We start from the raw sequence: 15,839 nt of genomic DNA on the forward strand, positions 1-15,839 counted from the left end.
TCAGAAATGTCCAATAAGGTTGGTCACAATGGGAAAAATGTGACTGAGTTGGCCGCAATGACTCTTAGCCACAAAACCTGCAGCGGATTGACGGTTAGCATGATGGCTAGCCGCGACGAGGGAACCTTGGAAACGAATAACATTATTTGTTCAATTTCTCTTTTTTCAGTTATACCCAATTTCAAGTGAAATGCTTACTGGTAAATGTTTTTTTTTAATCACTGTATTTGCAATTTCTTTGCGTATCATGGGATCACGGAAGGTGGCGAGTGAGAAAACTTACGGGATGGTGTGTATCATTTAGGAAACTTTGCACTCTTTCTTTTTCTTTCATCTTTTCATCATCGGTAGGGGGATATATATCGCTGTTTATTTCCGGTTATCATTATTGCGTCAAAAGATACTGTTCAAGCAAAAGTGGAATAGACAACCATTTACGGAGACGACACGAAATTCGAAAATGAGAGCCGGGGGAAAAGAGAGAGAAAAATTCCCGACGCTTTTACACCAAAATATGATCATTTTTCTTTCAATTCGATTTCCTGCTAATCCGAAAAAAGACAGGCACTGCAATCAACAAGAACGGTCAACCCTCCCGTGTTTACCAAAAATTTGAAAATAAAATAAAAAAGGAATTCAAACCAGCGCAGGGATTTTTGATGGCGGGAGATGGTTTACTTTATTTCTAAGACGGGAGGAGCATACAATTTCAGCAAAAAAAAAAAAAAAAAAAAAAAAAAAAGTAGAAAGATATATTTAGGAATCGAGAAAGGGGGGAAAATGCTTGAAAACGAAAAAAGCCGTCTTTTTTAAGTAGCCAGAGGAAGGCCCATCAAACAAGGAGAGTCAAAGAGAGAAACGGCGACCGGAAAAAAAGTCCCGAATAACAAGATCACACACGCGCAACACATCGTCGATAGTGAATTTTATTTTTTGTTTTGCTTCTATATGGACACATTAGAGAACATTCATTCCCCTTGCTTTTCAAAAGTTTCGTTTCTCCAATGCAACACTCCATCAATACAATTTCTTTTCTTTTTTAATTTCTTGTTTTTTGTTTTTTTTTGAAGAGGAATAAAGGTTGAACGATCGGTCGTTTATTGAATTGCGACGATGTCGTTTTTTTGTTTTGGACTTGCTGTCTTTTTAGTATCTTTTACGCCTTGCAGCAATTGGATTTACTTCCTGCGTTGGGTTCAGTCGGCGAAATTTGAATAGGACCGGAATTTCCTGGGGGAGAGTCTTCATCCGGGCTGTCGTGCATCGGTCGCTGAGACACGATGCGGTAGATCTCTGAATGTGATACATGTACATAATGGTGAATGGCTATCGCATATGGACCAGGAAATGCAACGAAAGTAGTCATGTTGACATAGCTCACCAGTTAGAATATTATGAAAGGCGGTCTCCACGTTAGTGCAATCCAAAGCCGATGTTTCGATGAACGACAAGCTGTGACGTTCAGCAAATGCTCGAGCTTCGTCCGTAGGAACTGATCGCAAGTGCCGCAAATCAGACTTGTTTCCAACCTGAGAAATTACATCAGACTTTAATACAAAGCCTTACTATAGTGGTTACACTGGGAGGAGCAGACACAATGAGTCACCACAGCTGGGCCTTATCAGTCAAATGTAGAGATATTAAAAGACTGATATCCCTTTACTCAACTATGGCATCATGTTGAGGAAACAGTTTTTTTTTCTTATTTTAGCAAGCAGAAATTTTCTTACCAACATGATGACAATGTTTTGATCAGCGTGGTCACGAAGTTCTTTCAACCACCTTTCCACATTTTCGTATGTCAAATGTTTTGCAATATCATACACTAAGAGGGCACCAACAGCTCCACGATAGTAACTGAATTTATAAAAAGTTGAAACCAATTAACAAGACTAAACCTTTGTGTCATCTGTCATGAGATGAATGAATGAAATCTTACGCAGATGTAATGGCTCGATAACGTTCCTGTCCAGCTGTGTCCCAAATCTGAGCTTTAATTGTCTTTCCATCCACCTTGATGAAGGAAACAAAAGAGGTTAAACTCCAACTTTCCTTGTACTGAATAATAATGAAATCAACCTGTATGCTCCTAGTAGCAAACTCCACTCCTATGGTGGACTTGGATTCCAGGTTAAATTCATTTCTAGTAAATCTAGAGAGCAGGTTACTTTTACCGACTCCAGAATCTCCAATCAACACGACTGTAAAATAAGACGGGAAAAGGTTAAGTTACAGGAAATGCGAGATTACCCAACTCGAGAACAGCTGATTAATACGCCTTGTTTTTTGTGTCGTTGACGAGACTTCATAAAACTTGAATTAATGCTAGTTTCACCACTATTTTACAGTCTTCAAATTCTCGTTACGTTATACTATCAAATCAATTAATTGAAATACCTTTAAAGAGATAATCGTATTCATCGTCTCTGGTGCCCATAGTTGTGTTAAAGAAGGGAGGAATGAAAACTACAAAGCACCTTACTGGTGAACAACTTGACAACGACTGTCTACCGACACCCCCTATGGGAATTTTTTTCAACACTCAAACCCTAGACTCTTTGGTTTCAAAGGGGGGAAATTTATAAAATGTAAATATGACCAACAAATTTCAGATTCGTGTCAATTATTTTTTTCATGCAAAGATGTTATCGCTATATTCGGATAAACTTTCTGTCTTTCTTCGTTAACTCTGGAATTCCTGTCCATTAAATAATTTGGGGGCCACAAAATGGCGTCGATGCCAGATAGAGAAAATACGGCAATTTCATTTTTATTTTTCATGTATTTAATTTGTTTATGTAGTTTAATAAGTTTTATGTAACGCAATATTACTCAACTTTTGAACTGCTTTTATTTGTTGGTCTTCATTTAATTACATAATGAACAAGTTCAATGACAAAGCCAGGTGTTTTAAGTTGAATTACCAGCTTAGTTTCTGTTCGTACCGTTCGTTCAATAATTAAATTAACTGGTTCTGTTTATAATAATCTCGTTTTTTTCATGTATTCACCAATCTACAGCATCTCGGGTTTTACATCGTTGAAAGTTGTACATATCCCACACACAGCCCCTTGATCGTTACTGATGTTTCACGTAAAATTCCCGATATTACTACAGACTGGGATATGCACTAGACAAATGGAAATTTACTAACATCTTTGAGGGGAAAAGAGTTAACAAGGTGGTGACTTGGCTCTTGTTTTTTATCATTTAGAATGCGAAGAGAAGGAGGAAAGCCATCATGAGACAGAAGAGTCCCATGGCCTCGGACAGGGCGAAACCCAGAATGGCGTAAGAGAAGAGCTGTTGCTTCAGGGATGGGTTGCGGGCATAGCCGATGATGAGCGAGCCGAAGATGCTGCCGATTCCGGCACCAGATCCAGCGACTCCGACGGTGGCAGCTCCAGCACCGATGAACTTGGCGGCAGAGTCAATGTCTCTGGACACAGCTGAGGTCTGGATGGCACGGACGGGGGCAGCCGAAACCAAAGACTGTTCTGAGGGCTTGGCCATCAGAGCACTGCTCACTGGTCGCAGGTACATCTGTGATCGTGGGGCCAACTGCAATGCAAAACAATAAAATGATATTAGTGAATACCATAGAATCAAATTGTATAAACCATCAGCTGTTATCAAAGTAGGACATCAGCTGATCTTCAACTATGGCGTTAAGGTCATTGTACTGGGTACCATTTTGACTCAGTTTGCAAAGCAAATCTTCAATGCTATCAGATTTAATACTAATTTGCATTTTTAAATGGCCAACCGCCTATCCCTTCTAATACACGGCGAAATGTCGCGTTACGTAGTTGAAGTGAAAATTATACTTACAGCGGCGCGAGCAACGGGAGCAACAATCCTGGCACAGTACATTTTGAGAAGTTTTTGGTTGGCTGTGTGTGGACAAAGAAAAACCTATCGGGAGAAAAACACCCAAGAGAAATCGGCCATATTAGTTCCTTTCTCTACCGGCTATGGCGGACACAAAACTTAGTACTAAGTTCAAGCCAATAATTTGACTAATACATATCACAAATTTCATGAAACAATGAAAAAGATGAATTCGGGGATGCAAGAACAACCGAAATTTCAATAAAGAAACCGTAAATAAAGTAGATGAGAGCAGATAATGTTGAGCAACTCTTCACTCACCGGTGTTGGAGTCCTGTGTGCTAGAGTCTCTGTGGCTCAAGTAAAATTGCTAGGCTTGAGGTAAGAAAAAAAGGGGGATGGGAACGAGGGGAAAGGAAGTGACGTCCGACAACGTTGCCGAATCAATAGATTTGGAACGGTGCCGAGAGACAAAAATAACTTCTTTGGTTTCTTTTAAAAGTGCATACTTTGCAAGATGTACCTAATGCAGAGCAATATTTTCGAAGGAATGTAAAATTCTTCTTTTTTCTGTATGCCCTTAAAAAGTCATTGATTTTACCCTATCAAACATATTTGAGATTAATCTTCTACATTAATCTCCATCGAAGATTAGGGATTAGTTGTTAATTGTGCTTCCATAGCCTTAAATAATCGCAAGAAAGACACAGTTATTTGACTTCGAGTGTTAGTCTAAAAGATGATTTTATCTTAAAGTCAGAATATGTTGGAATCTCATCAGGAGAAACCATTCGGAAAATCAGAATCCAAGTCACGAGGTTTTTCGGTACAAAGATCAAGGCCCATACAAATGAATAAGGTGTACAACGTTGAAATGTTCACGAAAAAAATCTTCAGAAGGCTCTTTAAAAATCTTATTTTCGTAAGGTAGATTTTAAATAGCGACGTTATACGATACTTGTACCACTTACCAGCCTTGTTAATAAAATAAAAATAAAACTAAACATAAAGTCTTCGATATTTGCATATTTCCTGCAGAAAATCTGCGATTATTCAGCGTAGTAACACGAAAATAAGGAATTGCAACCTTGAATTACCTGAGCAGTTTTTAAATGTCCGACTAGATGACTCTGCAGTGTTACCTGATGATAAATACAACAACCGCTGACGGACAACAAATCAGCAAATCTGTAACCTTTGGTAACTTGATAAATAAAATAATACATACATAGAAGCTACTGTAACCTTGATAAAAATTACAACATAGAACACAGGCTCCTAGATGTTGCTGAGCGTGCAAGACGTCTAAAAAATTCCATTTCGTCAGTCGTCAACAACAGTTCCATGCCGACAGAATGGATGGGCTTTCTTTACAAATTGCTTTGCGGAAATGGTGCGAACTTTTGGATGCCCATGCAGGAAGGGACAAAATCTTGAGGATAACTGGATTCATCTGCACTTTGCTGTCAGACCTTCCTGTAACTAATCTGTTTCATCAATTTTGACTAGCATATCACTTAAATGTATTTTAAATACAGGGGACTAGAAACACTCCACTGGCCAAGAAGTTCCTCACAGTAGGCAGGTGAAAAAAATTAGCTAAATTAATTTACCCATAACAACAACTAAATGCAAAATTTGAAAAACAGGCAGATAAGTAACAGTCGGACAATCAACAGGCTCTTTGATGATCTGCCAATGCTCAATCGTACACTAAGTTATGGGATTGGTTCCAGTGAAAAAGACCAAATCATCCGAATCTCCAATCTTATATCAAATGTCATCAACACTTGTTACTATCCACTCGAGCATTTGGCATGGTTCGGAGATCAACAACTTTTAGCAGTTGGTAAACAAGGCATATGTAATTGGTGAAAGCTTTCTCAAAACAATAATTCAATCAATTCCTTTTAGAAAGTAAAACTTTCTGGAGAGGTGTTTCCTACTGTTGGGCATCAACTATGTACCTGGCCATTGTGAGGTATAAAGTGAAGAAACCAAAACACTGAGCGAGAACAGTTCCAATGCTAATAATTGTCTGAATTCGTAGGACTGTAAGAACCATATCCATGCTAATACAGCACAGGCGGCACACTTTGCATTCTGGGAATCCATCGGACAGTGATATCATGAAATTTCGTCGCGGGATGCTGCAGGAATTATTGTCACTCATACAACAGATGTCTGATATGGGCATTGCAGTCAATTCCATCCCAGGGTTCTTGTGGGGAGGCAAGCTTAAGCCTCGACACATTGGCATCCTCGGGATCGTGTCGACCTTCATTTCATTAGCCAAACTACTTCGTTTAGTGCCTTAAATTTGTGCAGTTTTAGTTTTGGGGCTCGTGTTGTTTTTGCGTCGCGAAACGCGGTTAGACTACGTACGAATAGCACGGTGGACCTTATTCCCAACGTTGTTAAGAGGATATTAAACAATTTAACTTCGAACTTCCTTCGATACTTTATTAGTGGAGAGAAATGCAAACTATTTTGCAATATTGTTTCATGTGATATGCTAGGGTAATTCTATCATATGGTGACGTTTTTTGCAATCAAAATACAACTAGTTAAATTTGGATTGAAACGTGTCGACTTATTTGGTCCGCTTGATTTATTTAAATGACACGTTATTATCGCACAACACGAATCAGCTGTCCTAGGACAAAACCCCTAAATGCTTATAACGACCAAGAAATATCTCGGATTATGTTCATGCTACCCCTTATGTAACATTTGTTTTTATTTGTTAACCGTCCCTTAGGGACCTTCAAAAATTGCCGTTGACAATGATGTTTCACACTATCAAGGCGGGGTATTGGTTAAAGTTTTCAACTAGCAATAATCGCACCTCGGGAGACCCTCATCGGTTACGATATTGCCACTGCGCAAAGCTAAAGAATAAGCAGTTCCTAATAGCTCTTATACACTTTCCAAGACGAAACTACCTTTGTGAAATACCAAGTAACTAACCACACCGTTGTGATCAATATTGACGTTTTTGGAAAATAAAATAAAACGATGGCCAAGTAATTAACTCAACCAACAAAGCTCATGTAATCAAATTGTAAATAGTTGCGCTATGCGGTTGCAATAAATCGTTTTGTTAGATAAACTTTCGTTTACTGCCGAGCATTCGTCGACTCCGCTGCTCAGTGTGTAGCCTGGGGGGCTAGAGAGGGGTGGTGTGTGTGTGTGTGTGGATCCCCCCGCGACTCGGCGCGCACGCTTCGAAACCGATGGGCGTCTAATCTATTTCCCTCGGTAAATTCATCTCTATGAGCCTGTTTTTTCGATAGTAATGGCCAAATTGAACAAAAGTAGCTATAACAACAGTTTTCCATGACTGAAAAAGGGTCAATTTGGTCAAGAAGAAACAAAAACCGAATAAAACTCGGTCGTTTGTTTATGCCACAACTGCTGTGCCCGGCTCGTCTATGTGCTGACAGTTTGTTTGATCGATAGATCAGCGAGCATAACATATCGAGACCATGTCGGACCAGAAGGAAATCTATCAGCTCCTCGTAAGTTCTTGTAAATTCACTTGTAAAAAAATAAAACTACTTTCCGAAAATAATTGCAAATCGAATGGTTGTCGTCGAGAAATTCAATCGGTCACGTCATTCGATTCAAAATCCCTCAGCTCAATCCCATTTTTTGAAAATGAAAACGCTACTACACATTTGTTTGTTTGCATTTGGATTTTCCCGGACAGCAACTGCTGAGAAAAGAGCGGCAGAACCAATCGGAAAAAGCACGGCTCGCCAAGGTGAGTAAAAAAAAAAACTCTTTCTTTATATATTTCTTATATCTCAGCACCTTTGATATAATTCATTCACTTTTGGCCATATTATATAATAGCGGCTGGAGTCTTTACGCGACGAGAACCTCCGCCTGTTGACCGAGATCGGCCACTGCCGCAACAACGTCGAGAATTTACGGTGAATCAAGACTTTTGATTGAATTGTTATAATAGTCGTAGGGTTCAAAGAATTTATAAACGATCCGCTTTTTTTTCTTTTTTCAATTGGTTGCCGAATAGGAAACTGCTGGCTAACGACGATCAAAAGGCCTACAGTCACTACATTCACCAGAGGTTCGAATCGATTATCATTGCGAATAGAATAGATTAGTCTAATATAGCGAGAGAGAGAGAGAGAGAGAGAGAGATTTCGTGGAGTTCTAAGGGACGAATTGTCTCTTTTATTTTTTGATTTTTTGATTCTTTCTTGCGATGGCAATTGGATTTGAAACTTGGCGGGGGTTGGCTGTGGCGGTTCAAGGGAGAAGATGCTGCACCAGCGGCAGCAACTGCGTGAGAAACGAGCCGATCAGCGCAAACTGGTGGACGAATTGGATCAACGCTTCGAGCGTCTCCAATTGGCCACTTTCCCCGTTTTCTCCTAATCAGCTGCTGCTGACGCCATCCATCCACCAAGAAAAAGAAGAAAAGAGGACAGGACCGACTGACTGACTGTATTACTCCGATGAATGCCGCCATGATCGAAACGCAATTATATAACCTCGACCTCTGCTATGGATCCGTCATTTCTGTTTTCTCTTTAGTCAATTGTATTAGCCTCAGACTGTCCAATTTGCCTACCATATCGATTTTGGATTTTTGGATTGCAATTTTATTGTTTCTTCTCTATTCTCAATTGGCTTATTCGTCTAACAATAATTCACGTCATGATGGCCAACGAAAATGTCTAACCTCACCCGAATAATGATCTATAGTATGTACTGTATTAGTGTCGTGTGCTGTACACTGTACAAGAGTCTCAAGGAGAGAAAATAAGAGAAAATCCAGTACGTGTTGTCTCTCACCATTTTTTTTTCTTTCTTTCTTTTTCTTTATTATTTGACAAGATTTTCTCCCCGTCGTCCGTACTTGGATGTGATGGCCCGTCCATTCTCTTTGTGATTGTCCGGCGGCCCGTGATGAGATTCGCGTAGAGCTCCAGATGAATAAAATAAAGAAAAAGAATCACCCGAAAAATTTCCCTCTATCCGTCAAATAGTCCGGCACTTTCTCCCGCCTGACCAACAGCAGCAGCATCGGCGGGAAATTCGAAATTTAATTCAAACATGATAAGCGTGAACTCGTTGAACCCTAAAAGACATATCAGAATATGTCATGAAAGAGACTTGACCAGAGGAGTAGACCAACAAATTGTGACACAGAATGAAACAAACCCCAGAATTAAAAATAATTTGACTATGAGGAGAGAGAGATGAATATAAAGCCGCAAGAGGAAAGAAGAAAAAAATGAAATAAATTAAGAATTCACGCTCGTGCGCTTTCACTCCGGCAGGGCAAGCGCGTGCCTCCACATAAGAAAAGAACGTAAAAGAAATCAAATCAAATCTCACTGGCATCTACACGACGTTCATTTCTCCGTTGGAAAAAATAAGTTAGGCAGTTACTATCGAAATGGGACGCAATTACGACACGACAGCATTCCGTTGAAGGTCACGTCATTTTTCCTGCCTGGAAGAGAATCTATATAGACTGGCGAGATGGCCTTCAAAAACCATCAAACTGTTGACCTTTCCGGTCGGATGGGCATCTCCACCGCGGCCGCGCTTGAGATGACGTCCATCCAGCGCCAGCGCCGAGTTCATATCAAATCTACCGGTTGTATATAATAATATAATAGTGTAGCTAGTAGTGGCGTATTATCGCTCACGCCCGCTGGAAATGGAGAGAAAGTGCTACCTCGTTTTCTCCTATATAACATCATCCCATCACACCGCTGCTGCTGCTGCCCGTCCATGATCATCAGCAGCGTGTATAACGGCCGTATCATCCGATACCAAACGTGGCTATAATCTTTATAAGATGATGAGAGAAAAAGGAAAAAGAAAAAATAAATAAATAAAGTCTCCGTGTTTTTCTCTATAACTGAATGGTCCAGCACGTAAGGAAAGAAAAAGGAAAGGACGAAGGAAAAAATCAAATATAAAAATCTAGAGAGAGACGCCGAAGAAAGTGAAGGTTGTGTGCGTGCCGTGCTGTGCTAGTCGTCATCACTTTCTAACGCGCTGGGAAGAGCTCGGGCCACTCTCTTTCGTCTATATTTCACGTTGGACTATTACATTCGGGATATGCTATTCGTCCTATTATATCTGACTATATGAGCCTTTTCGAAAAGCGGTTTGAACTCGGCGCCCTTTGCGACCTTGAAATACCTCTTTCATTTTTTCAAAAAAGAAACCAGGTGAATTCGAGTCCCTCCGCTTGTTGGAATGGGCGGCCACATCAGCCCCAGCACAATAACTGCGCTGCTGGACGAAAGTGAAAATGGGTTCCGACCGCTGCTGTGCTGTGTTCAGCCTAGAAAATTGTCCGTTGTGCTGTTCCTTTTTTTTATTATTTAGAAAAGGTTTTAGACTCGGCGGTGGTGGTGGTGGTTGGCATAGAGAGGAAAGAGGCGGAGTCTTCTGGCCGTTGGGTAAAAGAACCCAGCAAGAAGAAAAAAAATATCCCACCTCCTACTTCTTCTTCTTCTTCTTCTTCTTCTTGGCTTTTACTTTTGTGTTCATGATAAGTTCACGCTGCCAAGGCGAGCCGGACGGCAGTTTTGCATCGTCCATCGTCCACAACGAACCAACTCGTTTATAGCGCGCCCGTCGTCGCAAATCAACTCTCCATCATTATTTTCCAGGATATTCAAATACATTCGACGCCAATTGTTTGGTTTTTGTTTTTCTTCGCCAGTTTATAGTGAAATAATAATAAACGAGTGGAAAAACTTGTTGGCCGACCGACCGACAATCGAGTTGTTTGGTGTGTGGTGGTGGTGGTTTGTCTTCCAGTTGTCTCGGTGAATTTGCCCAGTGAATTTAATAGACATACACATTCGAAATTAAAAAGAAAAAATAGAAACCGCCAATCAATAACGAGAGTCCATCATCATCCAATTGAATCATGATGAACAGAACGTGAAAGTATCATCAATATTTATTATCTAATAATATTGAGTGCTGATATTCCCCAGCGCATGCTGTATACCTCGTCATCATTTTTGGCTAACCGGATGAGTTGACACAAATCATCGTTGTTGTTTTTGATTATTATTACGCGCGGACAACCGGACGTTTCAATCAACTGCGCCCGCGTGTGCTGCTGTGTGTGATCAACAAGCGCGTGATTCTCTCTCATGCCTTTATTGACTGGCGTTTCTTCTTCCTCTTCCTCTTCTTCTACTCCTTCCGGTTATTGCGCATTCACGCCAGCCAACGCGCTATGTGCCCGTGGGATCGGAGTCCCTGCTGCTGGAGGATCCTGCTGGCTCAAATCACGTTCGGTAATAATTCATTGACCTAAATTTGAAGTCATTTCTCATTTCAAAGTCATTTGGAACATTTAATTTCGTGCATAGTTACTGTGGCCATGTGCCAGCAATCGATGGACACGAGCCAATACGTGATGAGCAGCAGCTCTGCATCAGCCATGAACGAATCGTCCAGCAATTGGATGGGCGTGAGGGGCGAGAGGTCGACGGGATCGGACGAGGTGATGACGTCCATGGCCCTGGTCCAGTCCAGGAGGAAAAGTGACAGCACCAGCGGGAGCGGGAGTGGACGAACGAAGCGGGACATTTTCCACTTGTACAACATGATGAGCTGCACGACGCAATGCGATCCACTTTCCTACAAAGGTTACGGCTGTTATTGCGGCTTTCTCGGCTCCGGGCTCACCGTCGACGCCATCGACAGGTATAAAATAAAGCGATAGAGACACATTTGCATATTATTAGAAATATAACATGTGCATGTGTAGTACATGTATAGGCTTATAGTTCAATTGTCTGTAGACTGTAGAGAGAGAGATTATTTTTAGTGCGCAACGACTAGGCTAATAATTGACTGGGCGCCATTATTTTTAAATCGACCGCGCAATTGTTTTCTCTTTTCTCCAGCATGTTTTAACTCGGGGCCTTTTATTTTTCTGTTGCGCGATCTCTTGTGTGTGTACTGTATAGGCCAATTACCGGGAATTGTTTCTTATTGTTATTTCGACATTGGAACAACAGTTTCACTGTTTTTGTTAGATCCTACAGCTCATGCAGGTCTTATATAAAAATATCGCTTCTGGGATTATTATCGAAAGTCATTTCGCCAAATTTTTTTATTTATTATTTGGCCAGCCATGGCCTCAAAACTTTTGTTGTTGTCCGTTGTGTGTGCCGATTTTGTGCTGCGCTCGTGTCTTTAGAAATTTAGAGAGAAACACTTTCACAGGTGTTAAACACTGACATTTTCACTCTCCTTTTGTTGTTGTTGTTGGTGTTGTTTCCATTTTTTTTTTCTCCCCCGTTCGCTTCTTCAACGGCCCGGCAAATTTCCACATGACGCCCAACAAAAAAGGTGTTGCAAAAAACACGATTTTTGCTACGGAGCAACTCCTTGCCGCCACCAGGTAATTCCCCGTTCAACTCCACTCAAATTATAGGCAACCATTGTTGAATGATTTCCCTTTTGATGTTTATTATGACATGGTAAAAACCCTGGCCGGCCGACAGTCGCTGATCTACTTTGTTCCGTACAAATGGAAGTGCAACGGTGGACATCCTTACTGCGGTAACTATTATCTTGTCACTTTTTTAATATTTCTCTCTTTTTAAATTCATTCATGGACACACAACTAATCGAATGGACGACTCATTCATGAACGACAGACTCACTTTTTCTTGTTATTGCCCATGATGGTGTCATGTCCAACTTCTTTTTGATATAGTCAATAATGTAGGTTAAAGTCTTATCCATTTTTCTTGGGATTCAAAGTTGTGTTGGACCTTTCACTCTCACATGACCAGGCGAAAACACAAAAACAAAACAAAACATAAAAGAGCAGAGAATTATAATAATAAAGGGGCGCCTGTATATATAGTATTTCTGCTCGGCACCGTTTCTCCCCCTCTAGCGTCTCGTCCTTCACACTCGTTCATCCGCTGTGGGTGAAAATTCGATTTCACATGTCCTTCTCTTTCTTCCTATTATTTTTGCATTTTTTGTCGTATAACGCTAATAGAACAGAGCCCGCGAAATTTTGAAATTCCTCTTTGAAGGTTGGACATGACTCTATGCACACACAAGAGACAAGTTCATCGGTGAAAGTCGCATTTTATTCTTCTGACGATGATGATGGTTCGTTTCACACCTGTACATTATCATGCCCGTATATGCTGGTCGACCAGTCCATTAGCGACTTTTTCTCTCGATCGTTTTATTTATTTTTTTACCGAAGAAAGTTGATGTTACATAACTTGGGGACTCTGTGTGTATTTAGTGATGGCCGTTTATATTGACTCGTACCAATGTGCCCATGGCCAGTGAAAGTGGATCGCGGACGTGAAGACATAAGTCCAAGTGCGTGTGTGAGAAAAAAAACAAACAAACATTTCCCCATTTATTTCTCTTTCGTTATATTTATATTGGAAAAAAGAATAATCAATTTTCCGGTGCGGACCGACCATTTTATTTATTTTTTCACTATGTATGCTTTACATACTAAAGGGAAATATAAATTTCTCTCGTCCCGCAGTCAACTTTCTCTGATGCAGCGAATGCCAAAACCTTTTTTTCTTTATTTTTAATTCACGTTTGGTCATTTTTTTTTTTTTTCTGTTTATAAAGTAACGTGATTTTTTTTTAAAGGAGGAAATAATGCAGCGTGGTGATGGTTTTATTTGATTAAGAGTTGGCACTGGGAGATCGATGGGGAGAAGAGGCTTCTTCATCTGAATGTTATAACGAGAGTCAAATTTTGAGTTGAGAAAGTAGGGCCCGGGCCCCTTTCATCACATTGATCTTTTCTCTTCTTATTCTTTTATTCTTTTATTCACAAAAGAAAGAAGAAGTGGGCATGTACACAGGCACTCTCCTCTTCTTCTTCTTCCTATTATTAACATTTGCATGCTGCTGCTGCTGCTGTGGCCCTTTTTTGATTCGAAAGAAAAGTGAACTTTCCCCTGGCGATTGTCGTAACGACTCGGCAGCTCGGCTCCTTCATTTTCCCGATTGTTGCCGCGCTTGAATTCGCCCGGCCAAATGAAAGAAAAATACGAAAAAAGGGAAAAGTGTGCGGTGCGCATATCACACGCAGTTTGTGCCATCATTGTTACACCGATGACAAGAATTGAACAGTGAAAGTTTTCCTTTTTTTTTCACTGGGCGAACAAGAAGAAAATCATTTTTAAAGCTTATTCGACCGACCGGAACCTGAAAATGGTGTTATTCAAAGAATAGCGTCATCATCTCTCTATCAATTTGATTTAATTATAAATTGATAGTTTTGGTGAAGGGGGTTGACTATTTGGGGTCAAGGTTTTTTTTTCTTTTTTCAAATTCACTTATTCCAGGGTTTTATATTCCCCCTTGAAAAACGACTGCTGCGATTAGCAACTCAATCCCCTTGCTCTATCCGCACCTTTTTCCCTCTGCCACACGTTTCTCTCCTCCATTGGATAGAAAAACATTGGAGAGCAAAAGTGACAGTCCAGGTAGAAAGGGGTTGATATTCCATTTGTTTTCTTTTACGACGACCTGTCCTTAACAGCAACAACAACATAGATAGGGTTGTTGTTGTTGTACAGACTAATCATCGCCAAAAAAAGAAGAAGAAAAAATGTTTCCGTGCGTTTGTTGTGATGGATCGATCCGTGTGGAAGGGAAAACTTTTTTTTCTTCTTCTTCTTGTTTTTTTCCGGGGGTATGGTAGATACTTTTGTGTGTGTCATTTTTCTATACCGTGCAGACGGGATCACTTTCACTCGACCATGACGACACATCGCACACTCGTGAAATATTATTACGCACACGCGACCAACGTTTTTCCTTCTTCCTGTCTGCTACGCGCCACTAGCAGCAACGACACGGAAAGGGAAAGTCTCTCACGAATTCACGCCGGCCCGTCACGTAGACCGTCCGCAATTTTTTATCCGTATTCGTTTTGTCTTTTGAATTGATTACAGGATTACGAGAGAAAATATACACCGCGCCTTTATTAATCAAAGTTAATAACGATTTGATTCATTGATTCAATTATAGTCACGGGATACGGGCAAATGAAGGCGGGCGACATTTGCGCCCATCACCTGTGCGAGTGCGACCGACAGTTTGCCGAGTGCATCCGCCATTATCCGTGTCCGGCCAAGAAGACGACCTGCCCGTCCAATCCGCTCAGAAGTCTTGGCTGATTTATCCTTCCAGAAGAAAAAACAAATTATTATTTTTTTAAATAAAAGGCCAAAACTATAAAAACATTTTGAATTCATCTTTTCTAATTCAAAAAGAAATTGCATTTTTCAAACGACTTGAAATTTCCAGATTCTTGTTTCCCCTCTTCGTACGTGAATGTATGTGAAACTTATTGACTGTTTGAGTGCCTTTATTATTTCCACGTTCCACATCGCAATCAGCCTATATAATCTATAATTGACTTCCACTTCATTATTATTTTAGTTCTCGTGTTCGGAAACATAGCACTGCCCCTCCACACACACACACACACCAACAAGTGCTCGACTGCCTGCATAATCTTTGATCACCGTTTTGTCCATTTCCCATATCGCTAATTTCACACTAAAAGATTGCAATCAAATATACACAATGAACTGATACATATCCAACTAGTAGTATTATTATAATAGCTTGGTCAATTATTCCGTCAAGTATTTCTTCACCAGCGGCTAAATGAGCCGTCAGATGTGATCCGCCGTGTCCGCCCAATGTCGAGGCCATTTGAGGGAAAGAAAAAACAAAATTTCGTTTTCTAGAGGGTCCGGATGAAATGGAAAGTGAAAGTCCTTGAAGAGAAAAAAAACAAAGGTCCATCTTTGTCCCTATACATGCACAGACACCGGTGCTGCTGTCTATTAAACCGTCTACCTGCCGTTTAGAGCGCGCACCTATATGGGGAGAGAGAGAGGTGCGGCCGAGAGTCAAGGCAACTCACATCCTTCATCCCCTCCCCCTATCTTGTGTGTGTATACATAGTAAATACA

At 40.6% G+C, this 15,839-nt stretch overlaps 5 protein-coding genes, 1 long non-coding RNA gene and 1 other non-coding gene across 7 annotated transcripts in view; 4 read left to right on the forward strand and 3 right to left on the reverse strand.

Annotated features, from left to right (window-relative positions):
* The window catches only part of LOC124201033, a 74,649-nt gene that overhangs the window by 40,718 nt on the left and 18,092 nt on the right, over positions 1-15,839 (forward strand). The window lies entirely within an intron of this gene.
* LOC124201025 (ras-related protein Rab-11A-like) lies at positions 911-2,741 on the reverse strand. The gene is made up of 6 exons (XM_046597468.1): positions 2,398-2,741; positions 2,080-2,201; positions 1,940-2,013; positions 1,731-1,857; positions 1,382-1,529; positions 911-1,293 (listed from the first exon to the last, which is right to left on the reverse strand). The coding sequence occupies exons 1-6, from the start codon at positions 2,435-2,437 to the stop codon at positions 1,157-1,159; spliced, it is 648 nt and encodes a 215-aa protein (XP_046453424.1). The 5' UTR covers positions 2,438-2,741; the 3' UTR covers positions 911-1,156.
* On the reverse strand, positions 2,988-4,305 carry LOC124201029 (ATP synthase lipid-binding protein, mitochondrial-like). Its single transcript, XM_046597472.1, has 3 exons — positions 4,153-4,305; positions 3,832-3,915; positions 2,988-3,561 (listed from the first exon to the last, which is right to left on the reverse strand). Exons 2-3 carry the CDS (start codon positions 3,871-3,873, stop codon positions 3,211-3,213), a joined length of 393 nt encoding a protein of 130 aa, XP_046453428.1. The 5' UTR covers positions 3,874-3,915; positions 4,153-4,305; the 3' UTR covers positions 2,988-3,210.
* LOC124201022 (peroxisomal membrane protein 11C-like) lies at positions 4,928-6,409 on the forward strand. Its single transcript, XM_046597465.1, has 6 exons — positions 4,928-5,031; positions 5,099-5,309; positions 5,370-5,416; positions 5,481-5,680; positions 5,746-5,812; positions 5,882-6,409. Exons 2-6 carry the CDS (start codon positions 5,187-5,189, stop codon positions 6,147-6,149), a joined length of 705 nt encoding a protein of 234 aa, XP_046453421.1. The 5' UTR covers positions 4,928-5,031; positions 5,099-5,186; the 3' UTR covers positions 6,150-6,409.
* LOC124201274 lies at positions 6,585-6,724 on the reverse strand. Its single transcript, XR_006877591.1, has one exon. It is a non-coding gene; the product is annotated as a U4 spliceosomal RNA (small nuclear RNA).
* On the forward strand, positions 7,014-8,652 carry LOC124201030. Its single transcript, XM_046597473.1, has 5 exons — positions 7,014-7,352; positions 7,544-7,597; positions 7,690-7,769; positions 7,871-7,924; positions 8,112-8,652. Exons 1-5 carry the CDS (start codon positions 7,320-7,322, stop codon positions 8,233-8,235), a joined length of 345 nt encoding a protein of 114 aa, XP_046453429.1. The 5' UTR covers positions 7,014-7,319; the 3' UTR covers positions 8,236-8,652.
* Positions 10,372-15,455, forward strand: LOC124201024 (acidic phospholipase A2 D-like). Its single transcript, XM_046597467.1, has 5 exons — positions 10,372-11,138; positions 11,214-11,550; positions 12,202-12,253; positions 12,357-12,414; positions 14,884-15,455. Exons 1-5 carry the CDS (start codon positions 11,078-11,080, stop codon positions 15,030-15,032), a joined length of 657 nt encoding a protein of 218 aa, XP_046453423.1. The 5' UTR covers positions 10,372-11,077; the 3' UTR covers positions 15,033-15,455.

Source organism: Daphnia pulex, chromosome 8 (genome assembly GCF_021134715.1).
Source record: "Daphnia pulex isolate KAP4 chromosome 8, ASM2113471v1".
Taxonomy (NCBI): domain Eukaryota; kingdom Metazoa; phylum Arthropoda; class Branchiopoda; order Diplostraca; family Daphniidae; genus Daphnia; species Daphnia pulex.